A 25,771-nucleotide genomic window follows, 5' to 3' on the forward strand; every position below is an offset into this window, starting at 1 on the left:
GAGTGCCACCCGCTTTACCCCAGGGTAAAGGCCTCCTTTCCAGTCCAGCAAGTATGGTCCTCTATTGGTGTATTGAAAAACTGTTTAAATGATGATCTGCTCTAAAAACTGAAATAATTTTTTAAAAGATGAGCTAATATAATCGATTCTCATCATTTATTTTTCCTAATACATATTTCAATGAAAATAATATTTATAATTGAAAATTAATTAAAGTTAAAGACATCTCATAAATACCCAGAGTCACTTTAGAAGTCTTCCCTTTTCCATGAGGGATGCATTCCAAGATCCCCATGGAAGCCTGGAAACATGGCTAGTGCTGAAATCTTAGCATACCTATGTGCTTTTTATTTTCTTGTACAGATATGTCTGTGATAAAGTTTAATTTCTAAATGAGGCATGCTGAGAGACAACAATAACCAGTAACAAAAGAAAACAATTGTAACAGCATGCTATAACAAAAGTTAGATGAAAGTAGTCTCTACCAACATATGGTTACTTTTTAAAAATGTTACTCTCACACTTGAAGGAAGCACTTATTGTTTCTTTTTGGCTTATCTGGATTGTCAGCATTCCTACTCTTATGCGTTGGAGCTATTTTTTTTTAAAGCTTAGTAAGTATTTTATTTTATTTATTTATTTTTAATTTAATTTAATTTTATTTGTGAACATACTGTACAGAGGGGTTACAATTACATGGGCAGGATAATGTGCGTACATTTCTTACCAAGCATTGCAGCCTCCTCCTTTGGTTTACCCTTCACATCCCCCCTCCCCCCTCCCCCCCAATCCCAATCCTTCTCCTTCCCCCCCCTTCCCCCCACCCCCACACCCACGTTGTAAAGCTCCTTTTGGACATGACAACTTGTACTTCTCATTGTTGCAACAGGTCCGCCTGTATCCTTAAACAACTGGTTTTTCCCCATCTCCTCCACAAGTTATACTGACATCAAATATAGTGAAAGCAGGGGTTATACTGTGGGGGAGGGACATACAAAGCAACAAAGAGATAATCTTATAAATGCGTTAGAAACACATGCATGAAAGAAAAAAACATTAAGATACATATCTAAGGGTTCATTTTCCTGACATCACATTATCTGACCTTTTCTGCTTGACTCATACATCTACTAGATATTGCAAATAAGGGAAACCATGGGAACTATGTTTCTTTGGGCCTGGCTTACTTCACTTAATATAATTTTTTCCAAGTTTTTCCATTTCCTAACAAATGGGGCAATGTCATTCTTTCTGATGGAGGCATAGAATTCCATTGTGTATATATACCACATTTTCTTGATCCATTCATCTACTGAGGGGCATCTGGGTTGGTTCCATATCTTAGCTATGGTAAATAATGCTGCAATAAACATTGTTGTGCTGGTAGCTTTAGTGTGGTCTTGTTTGTAAACATTTGGGTAAATGCCCAAAAGTGGGATTGCTGGGTCATAGGGGAGATCTATGTGAAGTCTTTTGAGGAACCTCCATACTGCTTTCCAAAGTGGTTGAACCAGTTTACATTCCCACCAACAATGAAGTAAGGTTCCTTTCTGTCCACATCCCCTCCAGCATCTGTTGTTGTTAGAGTTCTTGATTTTTGCCGTTCTATCTGGGGTGAGGTGATATCTCAATGTTGTTTTGATTTGCATTTCTTTTATGGCTAGGGATGTTGAACATTTCTTCATGTGTCTATTGGCCATCCTTCTTTCTTCTTCAGAGAAGTTTCTCTTTAAGTCTTTAGCCCACTTATTTATTGGGCAGTTGTTTCTTTGAGGATTTGTTGTTGGGGGGTTTAATTTTTTGAGTTCCAAGTATATTTTAGATATGAGACCCTTGTCCGTTGTATGGCTAGTAAAGATCTTCTCCCAATCCGTGGGCTTTCTATTGATCTTGCTAGCTATGTCATTTGCCCTGCAGAAGCTCTGCAACTTTATGCAATCCCATTTGTCCAACCTTTCTTTGATTTGTTGTGTTTCCGGGTCTCTATTCAAAAAATTTCGGCCTGAGCCAAGGAGACCTAGGGTTTCTCCTATTCCATCCTGTAATGTTTTCAGAGTGTCTGCTTTGACTTCAAGGTGTTTGATCCATTTGGAGTTGATTCTGGTGCAGGGTGATATATAAGGATCTAGCTTTAGTTTTCTACATGTAGTTAACCAATTTTGCCAGCACCATTTACTGAAGAGACTGTCTTTCTTCCATTCTATTGTTTTAGCTCCCTTATCGAAGATTAGATGGCTATAGGTCTGTAGGTTCATTTCTGGGTTTTCAATTCTATTCCATTGGTCCTGAGGTCTGTTCTTATGCCAATACCAAGCTGTTTTGATTACTATGGCTTTATAGTAGAGTTTGAAATTTGGTATTGATATTCCGCCTTGGAGCAATTTTTAAATAAAAGTACTGCAACAATTGTTCTGATGCCTGGAGTGGCTACTGAGTAAGGGATGAGTAAGGCATATAAGACGGCTCCCCTACCAAAAGATGGGATAGGATAGGAAGGCTAAGAAATTGTATCACACTACTCAGAACGGCAAGCTTAAGACAAATTTAAAATTGTTTATTTCTGAAAATTTTACTAAATATTTTCAGATCATGATTGACTATAAGTGAAACCATGACAAGCAAAAAGACAAACTGGGAGGAATACATGATTACGAATAGACATTTAAATGGAACCTAGAGACCTTTTATTTTCTTACTAAATAGTTCGGCTTATAAACTTTTCAAAATGTATTGGTTTTTGTTTTGTAGTCATAATTAAAATGGTAACAACCTTTAAAAGACCTGTGAATTAGAGGCTTGCCCCTTAGTAGAAAATAGCGAAGCATTTGAAGTTAAATACCACAAATGGCAGCAGAGATGGTATCTGTGTGTTCATTGGTTCTGGGTTTTAAGCACTTATTAGAAAACTTTAACCTTTGTGAGAGAGAACACCAGACTATTTTTTTTAAACTTTACTAGTGCAGTTCCTTTCTAACAGGGCTAGTTTATTACAGTAGCTAAAATAGGTTAGCCTGTGAATTTGAATTAATGAATACTTTAAAAGTTGACCCAGTAGGGAAAAAAAAACCATGGTCAGCATTTCTGAACTCATTTATCTTCTATTACCCACATGGGACCTTAACCAACAACACAGAGGTCTCAGTTCTTCAGATAAGTATGGCAGACTTCAAAAGAATTTTGTTTTTTCAGGAGGCAGGTTAGTAGCATTCAGGGAGTAGAAGACAGGGAAAAATGAGCTAAAGTAGAAAAGTGAAATGAAAACCATGAGTATGTGTTTTAAAACAGCTAATTCCAGACAATACGCCTCTATTTTAATTTTTAAACAGAAGGGAACATAAAAATGTTTATTTTTAACTTAAAAAATCACTTGTCTTTACCTCTGAACTTGAACATTTTAGCCAAAGAACATCTACCCCAGTGAATTAAAGGACCTGGTATAGCTGTTCTCAGACTTTCTTAGTTCATCTAACCTCACTCTTCTCATCTTTGCTATCTTAAAATTAAAACAAAAATTCAGGCCAGAGCTATTTGAGGGTGATTATGTTATCATTAGGGTTAGAGAGGTTGTCTCAGATCTCGAAAGGTTTGATGCAATTTTTAAGTGATAAATTGTGGCTATATATATATATATATATATATATATATATATATATTATATATATATATATAGAGAGAGAGAGAGAGTTATGTTGCATTCCTTTCCAGTACTGCTTTGAAAATGCCATCGATTTTGACCTTGTGGGAATAAGGGTGGAGATTATTTTTATAGCTATTCTCTGCACTAATAAATATACCTACAAAAATTTCTATAACTGATTTATTTCAACTTCAATATATTGCTAATAGCTAATAATTTTTTTTAATTAGAATAAAAGAACTAAGGGGAAATGGAGCACTGGAATTTCTCCTGGAGATGAAAAAGGGTCACCAAAGCCTGCCATGACTATGCAGCACAGTCTTTCCTAAGTCTTAAAGGAAGGGGGAAAGGGGAAATGCAGTCATAAAATGCAATGTGTATTCTACAAAATCAAGACCATTGACGGAAGGGATGGGATCAGGAGGGAGGGGGAATGATGAAAAGAATGACACTGATCAAGATTCATTGTATTCAATGAATTCAATTGTATACAACTTGGTTGAATGGCAACTCTTTTGTACAACTACAAACAGGTAAAGAAATTTTTAAAAGAATGTACAGAAAAAATAAAGTTAACTTCTGTTCATAACCTTAGAAAGCAAACCACTTCACTGGCAGCCTAGTTTGGGGGTTGCTGGAGTTCTTAGTTGAACCAGGAACAAAATGTCTGTCTTCCTGGCCCAGAATTTTTGTTTGCACATATAAATTGGGTCCTGCATTCCTAAGGCCCCCTAAATGGCTTTCCTTGAAAGTTGTCAGTTTATGAGGTATAAGGTCCAATGTAATTTACACTCTAGTCTTACAAGAATCTTGTGAGTTTCTTCTTTGCTGTCTATACTAGCCTAACCTTCTTCCAATTCTACAAGAATATGAAGAAGTTTTCTGCCTCATATATGCCATTTGTCTCAGCCTGGAAACATTTCCTTTCTGTTGTCAATCAGAATTCAATTTAAATGATGTTAATTCTATGGTTCTACTTACATTTTTTGTTACCATAACTTTTTTTTTTTAGATTTCATTGGTCATTGCTCAGTCTCCTTAGCTAGTTTGCAAATACTATAAAGAATTTCATATGTCATCAAGAATTCAGCAGTTAAAATCCTTAGCAGGGAAAACAGTGCTGGAGAAATATCAATACCAAACTTCAAACTCCATTATAAAGCAATAGTTGTAAAAACAGCTTGGTACTGGCACATGAACAGGTCTGAGGACCAATGGAATAGAACTGATGACCCAGAAATGATCCCATAAATCTATGGCCATCTAATATTTGGCAAGGGAGTCAAAATCATCACATAGAAGAAAGCCTCTTCAACAAATGTGCTGGCTGAATTGGCTATATACATGTAGAAAACTGAAGTTAGAGCCTTATATATCACCCTGCACCAGTATTTACTCCAAGTTGATTAAAGACCTCAAGGTAAGAGCTGATACCCTGAAAATATTATAGGAAGGGATAGGGAATACACTAGGGCTCCTTGGCACAGGCTGAACCTTTCTAAATAAATATCCAGAAGCACAACAAATCAAAGAAAGGCTGGCTAAATGGAATTGCATTAAACTGCAGAACTTCTGCATGACAAAGGACATAGCTAGCAAGATAAATAGAAAGCCCACAGACTGGGAGAAGATCTTCACTAGCCATACAACAGACAAGGGTCTCATATCAAAAATATACCTAAAGCTCAAAAAATTATACCCTCCAATAAAAAGTCCTCAAAGATATAACCACTCCATTAATAAGTGAACTAAAGAAAAAGAGACATCTCTGGAGAGGAAATACAAATAGCCAATAGACATAGGAAGAAATGTTCAACATCTCTAGCCATAAAAGAAATGTATATCAAAACAACATTGAGGTTCTACCTCACCCCAGTTAGAATGGGTATTATCAAGAAAACAAATAATCATAGACGCTGGCAGGGATATGGCTACTACTCAGTTGGTGGGAATGTAAACTGGTTCAACCACTCTGGAAAGCAGTACAGAGGTTCCTCAAAAGATTAAACATAGAGCTCCCCTATGATCCAGAAATCCCACTCCTGGGCATTTACCTAAACACTCACAAATAAGGCCACACTAAAGCTACCGGCATAACTATGTTCACTGTAGCCTTATTTACCATAGCTAAGATATGGAACCAACCCAGATGCCCCTCAGTAGATGAATAGATCAAGAAAATGGGTATATATACACAATGGATTGATACTTCATCAGAAAGAATAACTTTGCCCCATTTATATGGAAATGGAAAGACTTGGAAAAAATCATATTAAGTGATGTAAGCCAGACCCAAAGAAATAAAGGCTCCATGGTTTCCCTTGTTTGTAATAATTAGTCTATGTCTAGGATAGTCCTAGCAGAGGATCACAATAGCTCAATAGCTATGTACATATGACCATATAAATGATGCTAATCGAAATGCACTCCAAGAAATAGAAACAAGAGGGTATTTTTGCTTGTTGTTGTTTTTAATGTACTATGTGCAGTTACTTCTTTTTTCTTTCATTTTTTCCCTTGGTTTATCCCCTGTTGTCACTGGTTTTTTTTTGGTACCCCATGTCTTCTATATATGTTTATCTTATTTGGGGAAAGGAAGGGGAATCACAAAAAGTGATACTAAGAACAAAAGGTGAACCAATGCAACAACAATTTTCACTAGACACAATGTTGGAAATGAACTGTAAAACTTGGAGGGCAGGAAGAAGAGTAGGAGGAAGGGAAAGTGGGAAAAATGAGAGAGAGTGGGGTAACACTGTTCAACAAGAAATGTACTCATTACCTTATTTATGTAACTGTAACACCACTATATCACCTTTACAATATAATGAAATATTAACAAATAAAAATTAGGAAACAACTAGCTAAAGAAAAAGTGTACAAAAGGACTGAATGTTTAAGAGTTTGAAGATGATGTTGATACTGGCAACAATAATATCTGAAAAATAAAATCCTCAAAAAAAGGGAATTTAATAGTTAAGAAAAACAAATCTGTTGCAGTAACATGGCTACAAAATGATGTGCTGGCAACAGGAGAATACCTTGCTAATTCACATGTTAAAACAGCACCATGCTAGCTTCACTGCCTAATGTCATTTGATATGACACCACTTGGAATCCTGGAAGAAGAAGCCATAGGGTTTATTTGACGTAAAGGCATATGGTCTTATGAAATAACATTTTTGAAATGAACTCCAAGAAAAGGGAACAAGAGACATTTTTAATTGTCACTGTTGCTGTTTTTGTTTTCTTTTCCTTTTGTTTGTTTGTTTGTATTTGGGAGGGTAAGGAGAGGCACAGAAAAGGTGGAATAAGGGTAAGCAAATACAACAATGGTACCGACTAGACACTATGTGTTATTGAACTGTACATTTTGCGGGTGAGGACTGGTGGGGAAAACAGAGAGAGCAAGGGTAGAGAAGACACAGTTCAAAAAGAACTGTATTTACTACCTGATTCATGCAACTGTAACCCTGCTGTCTATCAACTCAACAGTAACAATAAAATATAGTTTAATAAAAAATTCCTAAGCATTTCAGTCATCTTTTTTGCTTTCTATAATTAGGTATTAAAAGGGATTGGGAGCCGGGTGCGAGTGGTTCACACCTATAATCCTAGCTACTCCTGAGGCTGAGATCTGAGGTTCACAGTTTGAAGCCAGCTTAGACAGAAAAGTCCATGAAACTCATATTTCTAATAAGCTACTCAGAAAACGGCAGAAGTGGCATTGTGCTCATCTGGTAGCTCTGAGCACAAAGGAGGCTCAACGACTGTACCCAAACCCAGAGTTCAAGCCCCAGGACTGGCAAAAAGAAAAGTGGATAAGGGGGCTGGGATTGCAGCCCAATAGTAGAAATACACTTATTTATCACGAGCAAGGCTCATTTGATCCCCAATTACACACACCTGTATTAACTCCCACCCACACAAACACACACATCCACACACATCCAAGGATATTTAAAAACAAAGTATAGAGAAAGACCAGTCCAGTGAATAGATGGTTGTATATAGCACTTAATTTGAAGCTATGCAAAGTTCTCTCTGCCAACTTTCTCTTCCTCTCTGGTTTGTCATTACTTCAAAACCCACCCTGGGACAGTCACTAGAAGAGAAATAAAATGTGATATTTCTCAAACACTTGAGTGAGACACTCAGGTCTTGTGCATTTGAAGAAGGTAATTTGGTCTACTGTGTGCAATGTTTTGTAAGGAGATAAGCATACAATGGAGACAATTTTGAGGCTATCATTGTCTGTAAGCAAGAAGTAGTTAGTGTAAGCCTGGATGAGGAGAAAAAGAGAGAAAGCATGTTGCACCGGGTATGTCCTTGCCTAACATGTGCAAGACATTAGTTTTAATTCTCATCCTTGTAAAAGTAAAAAAGAAATATTAAAAATGTAGCGCCTCTGGTAGATTCATAACATACCTTTGACAATCCATACCTTCTGTATCTGTGTCTCCATGCGATCCCCACCATTTCAATGTGAATGGAGCCTGACATTTTATTCTTACTAACAGGGTGTGACAGAGGTGGTAGATACACATGACTCGATTATTACATTACATGTCATCCATGGAGTTTCTCTTTTCCTTGCTGGCTTCAAGGATCAGGTATCCATGTTGGTAAATCCCATGTACTATAATTTTTAAAAAATGCAGGCAAGGTGTTGGCTTATGCCTGTTATTCTAGCTACTCAGGAGTTCTGAAGATCACTGTTTGAAACCAGCCTGGATAGGAAAATCCATGAGGCTCTTGTGCTCTTATCTCCAATTAACCACCAAAATGCTGGAAGTTAAGCTGTGACTTAAGTGGTAGTGAAAGCCTTGGCCCAGAAAACCATACAGATGCCAAGACATGTACAGCAAAGTTTATTGTCAGCAAGTTGACAGGCTGATCCTCTTGGGCAGAGATAGCACTTGTCCTTGAGGAAGGGGGTTTGTTTGGCTAGGGGGCTGGGGGTGGAGAATTTTACTAGGGTCAGAGGTACTCTGAAGTTTTATTTGTGTGAGACATTTTGTTGTGACAGGGATCAGGTGTATGGTTGCAGCTGCCTGTGTCACCTGATAAGATAAGGTCTGAGCTAGCTAATTTCGGGGAAGGCCTGTGTCACCAGACTTCAGGGAAAAGCCATGCTTTACAGGGGGACCTAAGATAGTGGAGTGGCTCCTAAGATGGGGGAGGTTAGGCTAACAGGTAGAGCACTAGCCTTGACTAAGAGAAGATCAGGCACAGTGCCCATGCCCTGAGTTCAAGCCCTAGGGCTAGCAGAAAAGTGAAGGAAGGAAGGAGGAAGAAAGGGAAAGGATGGAGGGAGGCTGGGAGGGAGGAGGGGGGAGGGGAAAGAGAAAGAAAGAAAGAAAGAAAGAAAGAAAGAAAGAAAGAAAGAAAGAAAGAAAGAAAGAAGAAAAGAAAGGAAGGAAGGGAAGGGAAGGGAAGGAAGGAAGGAAGGAAGGCAGGCAGGCGGGAAGGGATGGAGGGAGGGAGGGATGATGGGAGGGAGAGGGGAAGGGAAAGAAAAAGGAAGGAAGGAAGAGAAGGAAGAAAGGTATGGAGGGAGGAAGTGAGAATGGAAGGGAGAGAGAGGATGGGAGGGAGAATGGGAGGGAGGAGAGAGAGAGGGAGGGGAAAGAAGAAAGAAAAAAGAAAGAAGGAAGGAAGGAAGGAAGGAAGGAAGGAAGGAAGGAAGGAAGGAAGGAAGGAAGGAAGGAAGGAAGGAAGGAAGGAAAGACAGGCAGGAAGGAAAGGCAGGCAGGCAGGCAAGCTAAAATAACCATGCAGGTAGTCTCTAGATGTAGGTAGTCTCTAGATAAGAAATTGAAGTGATTTATTCTACAACTTCATGGAACTAAATTCTTCTAACAATTTGAACGAATTTGGAGTCAACCCTCACATAACAGTTGAGCTCTAAATAGAAATTATATTACAGCCTTGTGTGGCCAATCAGGGGACTTTATGCAAGCTAGTCCTGGACACTAGACCCTCAAAAACTGTTAGGGTAATAACTGTTTACTAACTGTTGAATTGTAACAACTTTTATGTAGCATAAAATATTAACACAATGATCTCTCAGATCACCTATCTCTTACTATCCATCACTGTCTTCTATTCACATGTTTTCTGAATTTATGGATTAATCTAGTGATGGCATTAGTCAATGTTATCCATAGAAACAGAGCTAATATATTAAATGATAGACAAATAGAAACAAGAAAGGATGGATGGGTAGACAGACAGATTAGATAGGATAGATAGATAGATAGATAGATAGATAGATAGATAGATAGATAGATAGATAGATAGATAGACAGATAGATAGAAATATAAGATACTTATATGGAATTAGCTCACATGATCATGAGAAGTCTCATAGTCTGCCATCTACAAGCTGGAGAACAAGAAAAGGCTGGTACAGGTCAATCTCTGAGTTTCAAGGCCTGAGAACCATGGAAACCAGTGGTATAACTCTAACAAGATAAAGGTCTAGGAATCAGGGAGCTTCAGGGACAGTATGCTGGTATAAATCATGGAATTTGAAGGTAAAAAAAACCGAGAAGCTCTCTGGATTGGGAGGATTAACATCATGAAAATGGCAGTACTGCCAAAGGCTATCTACAAATTCAAGGCAATTACCATCAATATCCAAACTCATTCTTTAATGAAATAGAACAAACTCCAAAAATTCAGATGGAACAATGAAAGACCCCGAATAGCAAAAATGATCCTTAGCAGAAAGAACAGTGCTGGAGGAATATCAATACCAAACTTCAAACTCTACTACAAAGCCACAGTAATCAAAACAGCTTGGCACAAGAACAGACCTGAGGACCAATGGAATAGAACTGAAGATCCAGAAATGAACCCACAGATCTATAGCCTTCTAATCTTTGATAAGGGAGCCAAAAAAAATAGAATGGAAGAAAGACAGCCTCTTCAGTAAATGGTGTTGACAAAATTGGTTAAACACCTGTAGAAAACTAAAGTTAGATTCCCATATATCACCCTGCAACAGAAACAACTCAAATGGATCAAAGACCTTGAAGTAAAAGCAGATGCACTGAAAACATTACAGGAAGGAAGAGGAGAAACTCTAGGGCTCCTTGGCACAGGCTGAAATTTTCTTAATAAAGACCCAGAAACACACAAAAAAATCAAAGAAAGGTTGGATAAATGGAATTGCATTAAACTGCAGAGCTTCTTCATGGTAAAGGACATAGCTAGCAAGATCAATAGAAAGCCCACAGACTGAGAGAAGATTTTCACTAGCCATACAACAGACAAGGGCTTCAGATCTAGAATATGCTTAGAACTCAAAAAATTAAATTTCCCAAAAGCAAATCCTCAAAGAAACAACCTCCCCATTAGTAAGTGGGATAAAGACTTAGAGACTTCTCTGAAGAGGAAATAAGAATGGCCAATCTATACATGAAGATATACTCAACATCTCTTGCCATAAAAGAAATGCAAATCAAAACAACAATGAGATTCTACCTCATCCCAGTTAGAATGGTTATAATCAAGAATGCTAATAACAACAGATGTGGCCTAAAGGGAATGCTACTGCACTGTTGGTGGGAGTATAAACTTGTTCAACCACTCCGGAAAGCAGTACAGAGGTTCCTCAAAAGACTAAACATAGAGCTCCCCTATGATCTAGCAATCCCACTCCTGGGCATTTACCCAAATAACCACAAACAAGGCCACACTAAAGCTACTAACACAACTATGTTTATTGAAGCATTATTCACCATAACTAAAATGTGGAACCAAGCCAGATGCCCCTCAGTACATGAATGGATCAAGAAAGTTTAAGTTTTTTATATATATGCTTCTATCAGAATGACATAGTCCCATTTGTAAGGAAATGGAAAGACTTGGAAAAAATAATATAGACCCAAAGAAACATAGTTTCCATTATTTGCAATAATTAGTATATGTCTAGGATAACCTTAGCAGATGAGCAGAATGCTCAATAGCTATGTACATATGACCATATAAGATTGTGCTGAGTGAAATGAACTTCAAGACAGGGACACAAGAGGTTTTTCTTTGTTGTTGTTTTTAATGTGCTATATGATTTTATGTTTCTTTTGAATGTTCTTCCCCCTATGGCATATCCCCTGTTTTCACTATATTTGAATTTGGTACCCTGGTATTGTATATACATTTATCTGAATTAGGGAAGGGAAGGGGAACAGAACGATGAGACAAAGGACAAGGGGGAATCAATGCAATAGCGATATTCACAAGATAATATGTTGGAAATAGTCTGCACAACTTGGGGGGGGGGAATTCGGGAAGGGAAAGTAGGAGAAAAATGAGGGAAGGAGTAACAAGTTTGACGAAATATACTTATTACCTTATGTAACTGTAACCCCTCTCTACTTCACCTGGACAATCAAACAACAACAACAACAAAACAAAACAACCAGGTACTCCATTGACTAAAGGAAGGAAAAAAGTGAGTGTTCCCTTTTCAAGGAGAGAGAGAAAGGAGGAGGAGAAGGAGGAGGATGAGGAGGAACAAGAAGAGGAGGAGGAGGAAAGGATTTGCCCATTCTTAAGTCTGTTCATTCTGTTCAGGCCATTAACAGATGGTGATGATGTTGCCTACTTTGAGAGTAGACCTTCACTCAACGTTAATCTGTTCTGAACCTCACAGGCATACTAGAAGTACTGCTTAACAGGTAGCTGGGCTTCCCTTAGTCTAGCTGACACAAAATAAACTACTGTACTGCCTGACACAATTCTGTAATCTCTGTTTTGGAATAACTTTATCTATGTCTTAAGGACCACCCATCCCTTAAAAAATTTAATTTTGCATTTTTTTTCTTTCATCAGGGTAGGAGTTGCTCTGTCTTTAACTCACGCTGAACCACTTTCATTTCCTGACTTAAATTTCTAATCCCTTAACATCCTAAGAGGTAGGCTTAAACATGACAGTATAGGAAACAGATTCAAATGGGGGAAGAGGTAAGAAGTTAAAAGTTGTAGTTAAGATAGTGCCTATAGGAGTTAAGGGTTGAAGCTCAGTGGCAGAGCACATGTTAGCTGTGCAAGATCCTAAGTTTCATCTCTAGTACAAAAAGTAAAAATACTTTAAAAAATGAAATGTGAAATGATAAAGCATGAATAGAGGCAAAGGAACTGGAAGGGAAAGCAAAGACTAGAGATATGCTCTGGAAGTTATATTGAAAGACCTAGCAAAACTCAGTGCTAGAGATCTTTTTTATTTTCAATACAAATGAAAGAAAACTTCATTTCCAGAATTGCTGGGAATTTTATGGGGCTCTTTATGAAAATGTAGTCTTACCTAGCCATTTAAGGAAAACAAGTATTGTTTAGGTTATCCGATCTTCTACAAGATTATTTTCTAAGATCTCAACTACCACTCGAGTATATATTTTCTTCCATGAAAGACAATAAAATAGACTTTAAAATTTTAAGGAAACCCCTTCTAGATCCTTATGAAGTTGTAAAGAACAACCCCTGGGTTTGGGGGCAATTTTTGTTGTTGCTGTTATTGTTGTTTTAGACTTTATTACTTCAGAAAGTGAGTACGCCTGTGATGATGAGTAGAGACCAGCAGAGGCAGACCACGATACAGACTTTGCCTCTCCATGTACACCCACTTCCTGGTCTCTTGGCGCCTTCTCTCACATGGAGTCACAGAATTCTCATTAAGACTGCAAAATTGGAAACCATGTAAGTTCCTGACATTCAAGAAAACTGCTTGAAATCTACTTCATGAGCTACCTTTTGTAGGTGTCCTGGAAAGTTAATGCACTCAACCATTGCAATACTATTCTGAATGCATGGAGTGCTTAGAAAGGTACACACCATTTCCGAGAACTTAACCTTCTTGACAGTGGCAATTGACACATTTCCAAATATTGATCTTATCTCTTACTTCAGTGTTTGAAGACAAAGAAGAATTTTTGTCTTTTCAAGCTTCCAATATAATTAAGCCTTAAGGCAAATAAAAAGAAATTTATTTAATGCCTTTAGTAGAAGAAGTTTATGTAAAAACATAAATAAATAAAAAGAAGCTGGGTACAGGAGATGCATGCCTGTAATCTTAGCTACTCAGGAGGCTGAGATCTGAGGATCACAGTTTGAAGCCAGCCCAGGCAGGAAAGTCTGTGAGACTTAATCTCAGAAAAAGCCACAAGTGGTGCTGTAGCTTTAGCAAAAGGAGGGCAGAGAAAGCACCTATGCCCAGAGTTCAAGCTGCAGAGCCAGTGGAGGAGGAGGAGGAGGAGGAGGAGGAAGGGGAGGGGAAGGAGGGGGAGGAGGAGGGGGAGGAGGAGGAAAGAAAGAGAAAGCAAGCAAGAAAGCAAGCAAACAGGCAAGCAGGCAGGCAGGCAGGCAGGCAGGAAGGCAGGAAGGAAGGAAGGAAGGAAGGAAGGAAAGAAAGAAAGGAAAGAAAGAATAAAAAGCATGACAACAGTCAGACACAATGTGACTCCTGCCTATAATCTTACCTACTTGGGGGGCTGAGATTGGGAGGATAATTATTCTAGGCCAGCCTTAGACAAGAAGTTCACAAGACCCTCCACTATTAGAAACTCATCATAACCATTAAAAGTTCAGCACAGTGGTGTGTTCCTGCCATCTCAATTTATCAGAAGTGTGAACAGAATGATCCAGGTCCAGGCCAGCCCAGATGAAAGTGAGATCCTATTTGAAATATAACTACAGTCAAAAGAATGGACATGTGGGATTGTGTCTCTAGTAGTAAGGCACCTGCCAAGCAGATGCAAGTACTCAGCTCAAAGCCCAGTGTCAAAATACATAACAAAAGCAGTTTCCTTGTTCCCATCAACTTGCATGTGGAAGAGAAATTAATTGGGATGGAGCAAAGAACTGTGGGGAGAGGGAAAGCAGGAAAGAGAGGGAATCTGAGAGGGTTTGAACAAACCATAATATATGCATGTATAGTAATTTAGCATAGGAACTGATTCATCTATACAATTAATATGTGTTAACAATTATAATCTTAAAAGTTTTGTCCTGTGCTGGGCACCAGTGGCTTAAACCTGTGATCTTAGCTATTCGGAAGACTGAGACCTGAAGATCAGGATGCAAAGCCATCCCAGGCAAGAAAGTCTGTTTATCTCCAATAAACTATGCAAAAAGCCAGGAGTAGAGCTGTGACTCAAGTGGTAGAAGACTAGTTTTGAACAAAAAGGCCTAGAGACAGTGCCCAGGCAGAGGACTGGGCACTACCAAAACAAACAAAAAAGCGTTGTCCTGTCCTTCCCATCCTTCCCTGCTCCAGGAAGTCACTTCCTGGTCTCACAAGAAGACATTACGTTTGCCTTGGCTCTTCCCTACTATTATATTTGGTACTCAGCAGGCTTAGCAGGTGATCACTGTCAGGTGCAAAGTATGATGATCACACTTCAGCCTTCGTCAGAGCCATTTAAAGAATAAATACTCAGAGGAAGTCATGGCCGTGCAACTGAGTGGGAAGTCGGAGCTGGAGTGACTTTAGACTGGGTTCCAGTCTAAAGGCCATAGCTCTGTCAGCCCTTTCCTTGCTCAGATTCAGCTCCTTCCTGCCCAGGTTCATGTAAAGGCATTTAACCTATTCGGCCTTTCCAGCTGCCTTCTCTAAGCCTTCCTGGGTCATTCAGCCCTGCCTTTCTGACTGTCAAGGCATACTTTAAGGGCTAAGAAGGAATATAGCCAGCTAAATAAAAATAAAAACTGGAACAGTGTTAGTTTTTAGATTACAAAATGTCCTTGAGTGGAAGACAAAGTGCATTTTTCAGGAGGACCAAAAAGAAATGCTGAGAAAGACCTTTAAATTGAGTTGAAGCCCCAACTTCTCAAAGGAGAGGGGGCTAAAAGGAGGTGGGAGGGCTGGGAAGGTGGCTCAGTGGTAGAGTGCTTGCCTTGCATGCCTGAGGCCCTGGGTTCGATTCCTCAGCACCACATAAGCAAAAAGAAAAAAGCCGGAAGTGGCGCTGTGGCTCAAGTGGTAGAGCGCTAGCCTTGAGCTGAAGAGCTGAGGGACAGCGCCCAGACCCAGAGTTCAGGCCCCACAACCGAACCCCCCCCCCCAAAAAAAGGAGGTGGGAGACAAATGCCCGCAGTCTGGAGAGGATCACAGCCCTGAGGCACCAGAACCACCTGGTAGCCCTTGGTTTGTCTGAATATGTGTGTTTTCTTGAGTCCTTACTTCGTTGGCCCTACATTCTTTATAAAGTTGAACTTCTTGGACATTCCACTCGGTCTTGACGTTTCTCAAGGGAACTGAAAAACATCGCCACGTGTCTTAAAAAGAAAGAACATGAAGATGGGAAGGGGGGGCAATGTCCTGAGCTAGTGGGCAGGGACGTTCTGGGAACTATAATTCTTCCTCTCAGACAGCATCTGCCACGGTCACCTACGCTACGCGAAAACCCAGTGGGCTCCGAGAATTCCAACAACCAAGGATGTTTCTGGGCTCTTGTGGCTTTCGGAGGAGATCCAAGAGCTCCCCGCCCATTTGCGGAGGCGCCATGATGGACACCGTCTGATTCTGATTCTAATGGGTGCGAGGCCGCTCTCTGGTGGATACACGAGCCACCCTGGACCTCTTCTTTGGAGTCTTGCACGGCTTTCTGCACGGTCCAGGCGCCTAGTGCAGTCATGGCCCCTAGAGAAGCCACCCCAAAAGACACAGAGAAAGGCATCGGACCGCAGAAAGCTGCTTTCTCCCCCCTCGATCCGTCGCAGCGCCGATTCTCAATCCAGGGGCGCGTGGCACCTATGCACAATTCCGCCCGAGGGACGGTGCCTTCTTCCCCGTATAGATCCCACTCCCGGGGGCCCGGTCCTCCAGCTCCCGCCACCGCCCGGGGCTCCCCGCGCCCGCCGCCCGGGCTCCGGCCCGCGCGCGCCCCGCCGCCCGCCAGCCGCTCCCGGCTCCGCTTTCACTTTCGGTCCCCCCGGCGTTGAGGCGGCGGCGGCGGCGGCGGCAGTGACGGGCTGTCGGGTCGGAAGCCCCAAGTACGGCTCAGGGCTCGGACCCCCAGGTACGCACCGCGCGCCGATCTCAGGTCAGCGCGCGGGGACGGGGCCTCGGAGTCGGAGGAGGGCGCCTCCCGGCCCCCTGCCCTGCACCGACTCCAGGACTGCAGGCCTGCGGCGCGGGGGTGAGGGCAAGGCGGCTGCGAGGCAGGGCCGGGTGGCCGGCTGGGCTGCGCGGAACGCGGCGGGTCTGGCCTGCATCCCGCAGATTCTGCCATCCCGAGAAGGCCCGGGGACGCATGGCCGGCCGCTCCGCGCGCTCCCCGGGCCACACAACTGTGGGACAGGCGGGAGCCCGCGTCCGTGCTCCGCCTCCACGCGAGCGCCCGCCAGCCATCCGGCCACCCGACATGGGTGTGGGAGGCCCCACGTGGACCCCAAGGTTAGGACCTTAGCAGGGTATCTTGAGTAGTGGCCAGAGCCCAGGGTGGCTCGCCGGGTAGGGATGGGAGTACTGCACCATCTGGGAGCCACATGTGTAGAAAAAGCCAGTTCCTTCCCTGCCCCTCTGTACCTTATTTTGCTAACAATTCTTGCTCTCCACCTTGCTTTCTTTTCTTTTCTTTCTTTTTTTTTTTTTTTTTAACGTTCCCTTGTTTGAGCAAACTAAGTTTCTTGTCTGATAGGCCTCAAGGGCAAGGTTGTAAGAGGAAGAGAAAGCGCACACACTTCTTTGAACTTTGGAGGGAGGTACTTTCCATAGACCAAGTTCAGAATTAAGTACTGCGTATTCTATTATAGACCCCGAGTATTACTCTCAACTCAGAATGTGGCCAACACATAACCTGAAGGTTGGCCAGAGTTCTCATTATGCCACTATCTCCACCCTGACTACTGCAGGGATGTGGAATTGTACTGAAAAAAATTCTACTGAAAGATGTTATTTTCCAGGTGGACTTAAGTAGAAAAGTTCAAGTATGCTTTAAAAAAAAAAGTCAAGTTAATTCAATGGTTAAGTAATCCACCAGTAGTGACAAGCTATTTTAAGATTTGGAAGAAAGTACATTACAATGGGTAGTGTCCCAATCAAAGTAAGTAGGAAACGTCCCACCACACCCTGTAGTCCCTGACTTGGTGAAAGGAGCAATCCTTGGTGAATAGAAGTCACAATTACCAAAAGCAACCCAAATAAGATTCTTAAAACTCTAGGCCTCTGGGGCTGAGGTAAAGTGAGGTGCAGAGTATGCTGCATTTTCATCTGTGACACTGACTGTGAAGGTTGTTTTAGTTCCATCAGATGCCAAAGGAAAATATCTTTTAGAACTTTTAAGGAGAACAGTGAAGTACAGGACAGTCATTTTAACACCCTTAACTCCATGTCCAACTGCCTGCTTGAAATTTGCTCTAGGATATCTCAGACATTTGATTTTTAAAAATCAATCCCAAGCTCCTTTCTCCTCCTCTTTTAAAATCTATCTACTTCTAATCTTCATTTCAATAAAATTTACCTAGGACATCATATATTCCTGCATCCCTGATAACTGTGCCTCGCCCCCCCATCCCGGAAGGTGATGAATCCTTCCTGGAACTCTTTTTTTTGGGGGGGGGGTCCGGTCGTGGGGCCTGAACTCTGGGCCTGGGCACTGTCCCTCAGCTCTTCAGCTCAAGGCTAGCGCTCTACCATTTGAGCCACAGGGCCACTTCCCGCTTTTTTCTTTTTGCTTATGTGGTGCTGAGGAATCGAATTCAGGGCCTCAGGCATGCAAGGCAAGCGCTCTACCACTGAGCCACCTTCCCAGTCCCCTTCCTGGACCGCTTGATGCTTTATACTATCTATATAGCAAGCAGGGCTATTTTTATTAACATGTGTAGGGGATTTCCAAACCTCATACCTCAAAACTCTTCTTCCAGTGGCTTCCCATTAAACTCTGCATACATCTCAAATCCTTAACTTGTCTGCTTCCAGGGACATCTGTCCTGGTGTCTCATATTACAAGTTTACTAGCCTTCATTAACCTTTAACCTTTGCTTTCTACTGCCTCCATCTATAAATAGACTTGCTGTTTCTCTCCCTCCCTCCCTCCCTCCCTTCCTTTCTCTCTCTCTCCCCCTTCCATTCTTTGATCTTTTACTTTCTTTCTTTCCCTCCCTCCCTCCCCCTCTCTCTCTTTCTTTCTTTCTTTCTTTCTTTCTTTCTTTCTTATTTTTGGTGGTAGTTGGGTTTTTTCAGGGCTTTCTGCTTTCTAGACAGGTGTTCTACCACTCGAACAATAACTACCAGCCACTTCTTTATGCTTTAGTTATTTCCAAAGAGTCTAACCTTTTTGCCCAGAGCAGTCTTGGACCATAATCCTTTAAGCTATGGCATCTCACATTACTGGGTTTATGGCTTGTGAACCTCTACACCCAGCCCCTCTTCCTTTTTCATTGGATTATATTTGTCCTCTGTCTCAGCTAAAATATCCTCAGAGGGCCCCCTCCACAATCATCTTGCTTCTAGTCTCTTTTAACGTGTGTGTGTGTATGTGTGTGTGTGTGTGTGTATGTGTGAACTTATTAAACACACACTGCAAACTTTTATAAAGTAAGGGACTATTTTGACTAGTATCACTAGTTCTCAGCAAAAGACACAAAATAAGCTGTCAATATCTATGGAATGAAGAAAAAAATTAATTTATTTAATCTTTACAACAGTCTTGGCATAAGGGTGTTATTATTTTACTTCACCTGTAAAGAAAATGAAACTAGGGTAAGATTAACTTGCCCCAGGTCACAGCAGTGGGTGGAGGGATAAAACTCAAAGGTTTGCCTTTGTGGCTGCTTATAATTATGTATTAATACATATGTATGTGTGCACCTTTGTGTGAACCAATAGTTGTAGAAAAATGGCAGAGAGTACTGCTTGGTTTCTTAAATGCAAGAGCGTTCACCGTGAGAAAGAATTAGTACTGTGTCACATGAAAATATCAGAAAGCAAGGGCACAAAAGTTTAGGAGAACAGAGTGCAATACAGCAGGAGTTTGTAATCACAAGAATACTTAGCAGTGGGAATTTGGCTAAGTCTTATTTCACTTTCCCCATTTCAAAATAGGCCCTGTAGGCTCTTGGAGAGAGGCAATATGAGTAAAGTCCTGGCATTTTTAGGAGGCTAGTATATGTTTATTCTTTTTCTCCATGCCTTTGTTCCCTGAAAATATTAGTGGAATTTAACTGCAAAAAAGGGTTATACTTTTTGTAACAAGGGACTAAGTACATTGAATCAGTTACTGTTTTTCAGCATGTTTTTATTCTGTATCTATGTTAATAAAACCTGTCTCTAGATCAGCCACCACTATGAAATGTTGTATTTCAAACTAAAACACTATCAGAAGTAAAGCCAGGCAAGAAAAGCTAGTGTTAAACACATTGGAATCTGAGCACAGATCCTTAGGGATTAACGAGAATTTCATCCAGAAAATACCTTATCCACTGCATTGTATTTTTTATCAAGCCCTTCTTCTGTGAGGAAAGTGGTTCTAGGTACCTTGGGAAATCCAGTGATAAATAGAGGGTTGTTCTCAAGGAGTTGTATAAGAGATGGTTATTACAAGCACCTCAGTAATAAGATTACCAGGCAGGGTGTAAAGATGCTAGGAGAGAAAAAGGAAGTTGTGAGATTTACTGTGTCTGGAAGTCACTGTGCCTGGAATATTCAAGTAAGGGCTCCCAGGGATTCCCTGTTTGAATTGGACTGTGAAAGTTGTTGAGGTAGAGGGAATGCTTGAGAAGGGATGAAGATAGAGAAAAGTCTTGGGCAAATTTGGCACCAATCACAGCCCAGAATGGGTCCAATGATTCACATGAGGTGGCAGGTAAGCTAAAGCTGGAAACTTGGTTCCCAGTCTGTGGGATATGGCAGGTCTGGTTGGCTTTCTGAAACAATGGGGAGAGAAGTCTTTGAAGAATCACATGTTGGGAAATGACTCAATGTGGTGATTTAGAAAAGACTTCATGTCAATGAATCCATCTCGAACATGCAGTGAATCCTTGTGATGTACCAGGTCAATAAGACAAGATCTTTGCCTTTGGAAGCTTATACTTTAGTAAAAAGGAACAGACATGTGAATAATGCAGTCTACTAAAGGACAGTTATAAGATAGAATTCCACCCTGGCTCAGTAGAACATAAAATTTAGTGACTTATTGGTTGTTATTAGCTATATACTTCTTAGTTAAACCAAGAATGCAAGGTAGGTAACTTTCATCCTAAGAAAGACTTAGTACTTATGGGAATTCACATAGTTTATTCATTGACTCTGGATGAACAAATACTGCTATTTATGTGTCTATATTGCATCCCACTTTGGTTTTCTGGCAATAACCCTCCTTGAGAAACAGCCATGTCCTCTTTGGCCCTATCATGGACTCAGCCTTACAAAAAAACAAAAAGCTTTTGACAAGAGGCCCTGCCCAGCTGTCCCTCCAAAGGTCCATATATACCTTCTTCCTTCTATGAATTCAAAGCCAACTAGAATTTTTAGATGAATACCTGCACAATGGCATGCTTGGACTTGCTGTGTCTACACTTCATGGAAAGGCCATACTCAGTAAGCTTTCGCTGCCAGAAATTCCAGGTAGAAACAGTACACAATTTTCCTTTACTTGCTCTGAGGTGGGATCAGGAACTCTATCACATTAGTATTTAAAGCTTTATTCGTCTCTAAAATTTCCTATCCCTCCTTGGCTGGAAGCATTCTTCTCCTTTCTTTTTTCTTTTTCTTTCTCTTTTTCTTTTTTCTTTTTTGGTCGGTCCTGGGGCTTGACCTCTGGGCTTGGGCACTGTCCCTGTGCTCTTCAGCTCAAGGCGAGTGCTCTACCGCTTGAGTCACAGCACCACTTCCAGTTTTCTAGAGGTTTATTGGAGATAAGAGTCTCATGAACTTTCCTGCCAGGGCTGGCTTTGAACCTCGGTCCTCAGATCTCAGCCTCCTGAGTAGCTAGGATTACAGGCGTGAGCCACCAGCGCCCAGCTCATTCTTTTCCTTTCTGCCCCTCCACTCCCACCCCAATATTGGGATTTGAACTCAAACCTTCATGATCTAGCTGGCTTTTTTTGCTCACAGCTGATGCTCTGCTCTACCATTTAGCCATATTATCATTCATAGGAGCATTCTTTAATTGGTTCCTAGATTTTTTTAAAGGAGGAGGAACCCAGAAGTACTGCTTTTTTCCTATTCATACCACCTATCACCTGTCTGCACTGGGACTGGGAAGTTTCCCTGTTAATTGAGTGTGCTCTGGTGAAATCCTTTATGTTTATCTTGCAGATCCACTCCAAGGAGGCCTGGAGTGGAGTAGGTGCATTTTTTACTGGGGGAAAGAACAAGATAGAAATAACAGGATGAAGAGAAAGTGTTATTTGTTTTGAAGTTGTGTCTTGTGCAGGGTTAAAAGGCTTATGGTAGCAGGTAGTAAGGGTGGAGGTTTAGCAACCCTCTATTGTTAGGAGAACTCTTAAAAATTTAAAAAATAATGTCCTGACCTTATCATCACAGATTCCAGTTTAATTGTTATCACAAAGCATCACAAAGCATAAGGGTTATCACAAAGCATAAGGGTTTTGTAAAACTCTAGATAATTTAACTATGCAGACATAATTGAAGAACTCTGGCATTACATAGAGAAAGGAAATCCTATATGGCAGTATTGTTTTGAGGGATCTACAATGTACGCTTACTGTGTTTCTCATCTAGTTAGACTATCTAGAGCAACTAGAATTGTTACCAATTACCTGAGTTCACACAGTAGAGAACTCTTCAGGTAAGTGTAGATTAGAGAAGCCTGTTTCTGTAAGGGGGGAAAAAACTGCTTGGTTTTTGAAGCATAGATCTAAACTTCACATTGCATGGCACCTTATGGTCTTTAAAATAACATAGAAAATATGATCTGTAACTTAACTTCCAGCAAGCTCTGTACACAATCCTTGCATTATCTACTCTTTGCCTTGAGAGTACTGTAACCATTATTCTTCAAATCCTCCAGGGGTCTCCTTTGGTCCCTCGGAATTCCCAAACAACCCTGTGCCTTTTCTTTTTATGAGTTAGTTCCTGCCCTGGTTGATCCAATTTTAATGCCCTCTTTTATTTCCAAACCTGACCCCTATTTTTAAGCTACAGTCAAATATTGGTCTTAAATGGGGTATCCTACAGTCATAGAAGTCAGACTTTTTAGAAATATTCTATTCTTGCCAATACCATCTTTATTATTAGACTCAAAACACCATAGCTTTCTATATGACCACTCCACCTTTTTACAGGGATATTTTCTGTCTTTCCAGATGTTTAATTTCCTTAGGGTAAGTCTCTCTCTTGTGCACTATTATATTCTACACAGTGCTCAGCATCTAGCCTTGTTTGTAGCAGATATTTAATACATATTTGGTGAATGATTTCATGTACATTTACATGAGAGAATCCTGGTGATTGATGTATTTCTCACAAACATTTGTGAAAATCATCATGAATACTTTTAAGTCATTCTCAGTTAAATAAGTATTAAATTCACTTTTGGCATGACACCTCAAAAATGGTATTAATGTGACTAATCTATGTTACTGTTACAGATACCTTCCTTCCCTCCTCTCTAGTAGGCATCAAAGGTCTCTTGTGTTCAAACAATCCTTGCCCATTTGAGGCTTGCCAGGGGAGCAATACCAACTGGGCAGTCCAGACTCTTTCAATCTCTGCCTTCCAGCTTGGCAGTGTGGACACCTGAGCTTCACTCAGACTGTGGCTTCAAAGCAGCACTGTGAGGTTGAAACCAGTAATAGAGAGTTGCAGGGCCACAGGGCCCTCATTCTGGTTGTGGCTGCAGTATTACCAGCCTCTGACTTCCAGGGTAGTAGATCAGATTCCTCTGAGAATCAGGAGTAGTATCTTAATCAGATGCTTCCCTGTTGTGGTTCTGACTGTCCACCTCTACCTGTATTAGCAACCTAGTTTCTCAAATGTTCTGAAACCCAGGGACTCATTTATGAAACTACTTCAGAGCATGCAATAATTCCTTGTATGCCTACATCTACCAAACAGTGTTATATTGCTGTCTATGAACAACTATGCCTAATAGATTTAAACTTTGAAAGTCAAATGATGTTTTAGAAGTAGGTACTGGGATTGCTATGAACCATGATTTGCTAATAGCACAGGGAAAGTAATTTTGCTTTCAGGAACATACTTAGTACATTTAGAACTTTATGTCTATGCTTTTTAAAGCTGGATAAATTCCATTTAAACGATGTTTTGTTTTGCTTTTGTATGTGTGTGCCCTAGGAAGGTTGAGCAAGATGATGATGTCTCTGTCCTTCAAATGGCCACTCACAAGTGTGTCGCTGTCATGTCTACTTTCCTCGCTATTGACTCTCTTAGCTGTGTGTACTCGAGCATGGTGTCAGCATAGTGACCCCGTATCTCCAAAAGCTAGTGATGGGACACCATTTCCTTGGAACAAAATACGCCTTCCTGAGCATGTCCTCCCAGTTCATTACAACCTCACCATCCACGCAAACCTCAGCACACTGACTTTCTGGGGTACCACAGAAGTAGAGATCATGGCCAGCCAGCCCACCAGTACCATCATCCTGCATAGTCACCTCCTGCAGATATCCAGGGCCACCCTCAGGAAACAGGCTGGGGCACCTGAAGAACCACTGAGAGTCCTGGAATACCCACCTCATGAACAAATCGCCCTGCTAGCTTCTGAGCCTCTTCTTACGGGGCACAGGTATACGGTTATCATCAGCTATGCTGGCAATCTCTCCAACCACTTCCACGGATTTTATAAAAGCACCTACAGGACCAAGGAAGGGGAAGTGAGGTAAGTCAAAATGTTGTCAGCTTCTAGTGCTGCCTATATTATTATTTCAAATGGATTATCTTTAACAATTCCCTTTAGCTGTCTTGTTCAGGTTTGTTTATCCATCTTCTTTACATTACTAAAAATGGCTATTTTTCCCTTTGCTTTTTAAAATGAAAATCTCATTTTTCTCAATTTTAACTAATTTTCTTTCCTCCAGCTGTAGCAGAATATCTATTTACTTAATTAGATTTCCGAGGCATAATACACGTTTTTCATTCTTTTATTATACATTAGTTTCCTAGTGCTGTCAAAACAAAATACCACAAACTAGATGCCTTAAAGAAAAATCATTTGTTTTCTGACAGTTTTGGAATGAGAAAAATCTAGATGTCATCAGGCAAATGCTCTGTCTCTGGGTGCCATCTCTCTGTGCCTCTTCCCAGCATGGGGTGATGCTGGTGACCATTGATTCTTGACACTTTGTGCCTTAAAACTGCATTACTGTTCTGTGGTTAAATGACTGCTCCCCCTGTGTGTCCTGTTCCAAATTCCTGTCTAATCACAATACCTATCACTTTGGATTAGGGGCCAGCCTTGTGGTCTCATTTTAACCTTATTACATGTGCAAATATTCTATTTCAAAATAAGGTCAATACTTGGATTGGGATTCCAAGAGAGAGGATAAAAACATATCTTTTTAGGTAGTACAAACAGTAAATACTTTTAGAAATCTTCACTGCCTTGCTTTGGTTTTGTTTTGAAGGAAAGGAAAGGAATCGTGTGCTAAATTTTAAAATCAAATTGTCTTTGTTAGCATATTATACTGATTGCATGTTATTTTGCCATAGTAAAAAAAAGAGATGCACTGGATGCGGGTGGCTCACACCTGAGATCTGAGAATCAAGGTTTGAAGCCAGCCTTGGCAGACAAGTCCCAGTGAGACTCTTATCTCTAATTAACAACTCAAAAACAGGAAGTGGGGTTGTAGCTCAATGTGGCAGAGCACTAGCCTTGAGCTAATGAGCTCAGGGACAACACCCAGGCCCCAAGTTCAAGCCCCACAACTGACAAAAAAAAAAAAAAAAAGAAAAAACACAAATCCCCCCAAAACAGATGATACTAAAAATAATGTTTTTTTTAAACCTGTTTCCTTTTGTGTGTTTTTTTGTATATATTGTAAAGATACTTACTGTACAGAGGGGTTACAGTTACATGACCTCCCCTCCCCGACTCCTCCGTCCCCACCCCCACCCCAGAAGTTGTAAAGTTCATTTTCAACATAGTGTCTTGTACATCTCCTTGTTACAATGGGTCAACCTGTATCCTTATTTAAGCATTTTGT

The 25,771-nt window shown here is 40.8% G+C and overlaps 1 protein-coding gene across 2 annotated transcripts in view; it reads left to right on the forward strand.

The window, feature by feature from the left end:
- Positions 1 to 16,559: 16,559 nt before the first annotated feature.
- The window catches only part of Erap1 (endoplasmic reticulum aminopeptidase 1), a 33,847-nt gene continuing 24,635 nt past the window's right edge, over positions 16,560 to 25,771 (forward strand). The window contains exons 1-2 of one of the 2 annotated variants that reach the window (XM_070031029.1): positions 16,560 to 16,662; positions 23,908 to 24,447. In XM_070031029.1, the coding sequence (XP_069887130.1) occupies positions 23,918 to 24,447 (530 nt within the window). In that variant the 5' untranslated portion in view covers positions 16,560 to 16,662; positions 23,908 to 23,917. Of the gene's footprint in view, positions 16,663 to 23,903; positions 24,448 to 25,771 lie in introns of both variants that reach the window. The other variant, XM_070031030.1, reaches the window with a different exon arrangement.

The sequence above is a fragment of the Dipodomys merriami genome, unplaced genomic scaffold (genome assembly GCF_024711535.1).
Source record: "Dipodomys merriami isolate MVZ:Mamm:240054 unplaced genomic scaffold, mDipMer1.0.p SCAF_20, whole genome shotgun sequence".
Classification (NCBI taxonomy): Eukaryota; Metazoa; Chordata; class Mammalia; order Rodentia; family Heteromyidae; genus Dipodomys; species Dipodomys merriami.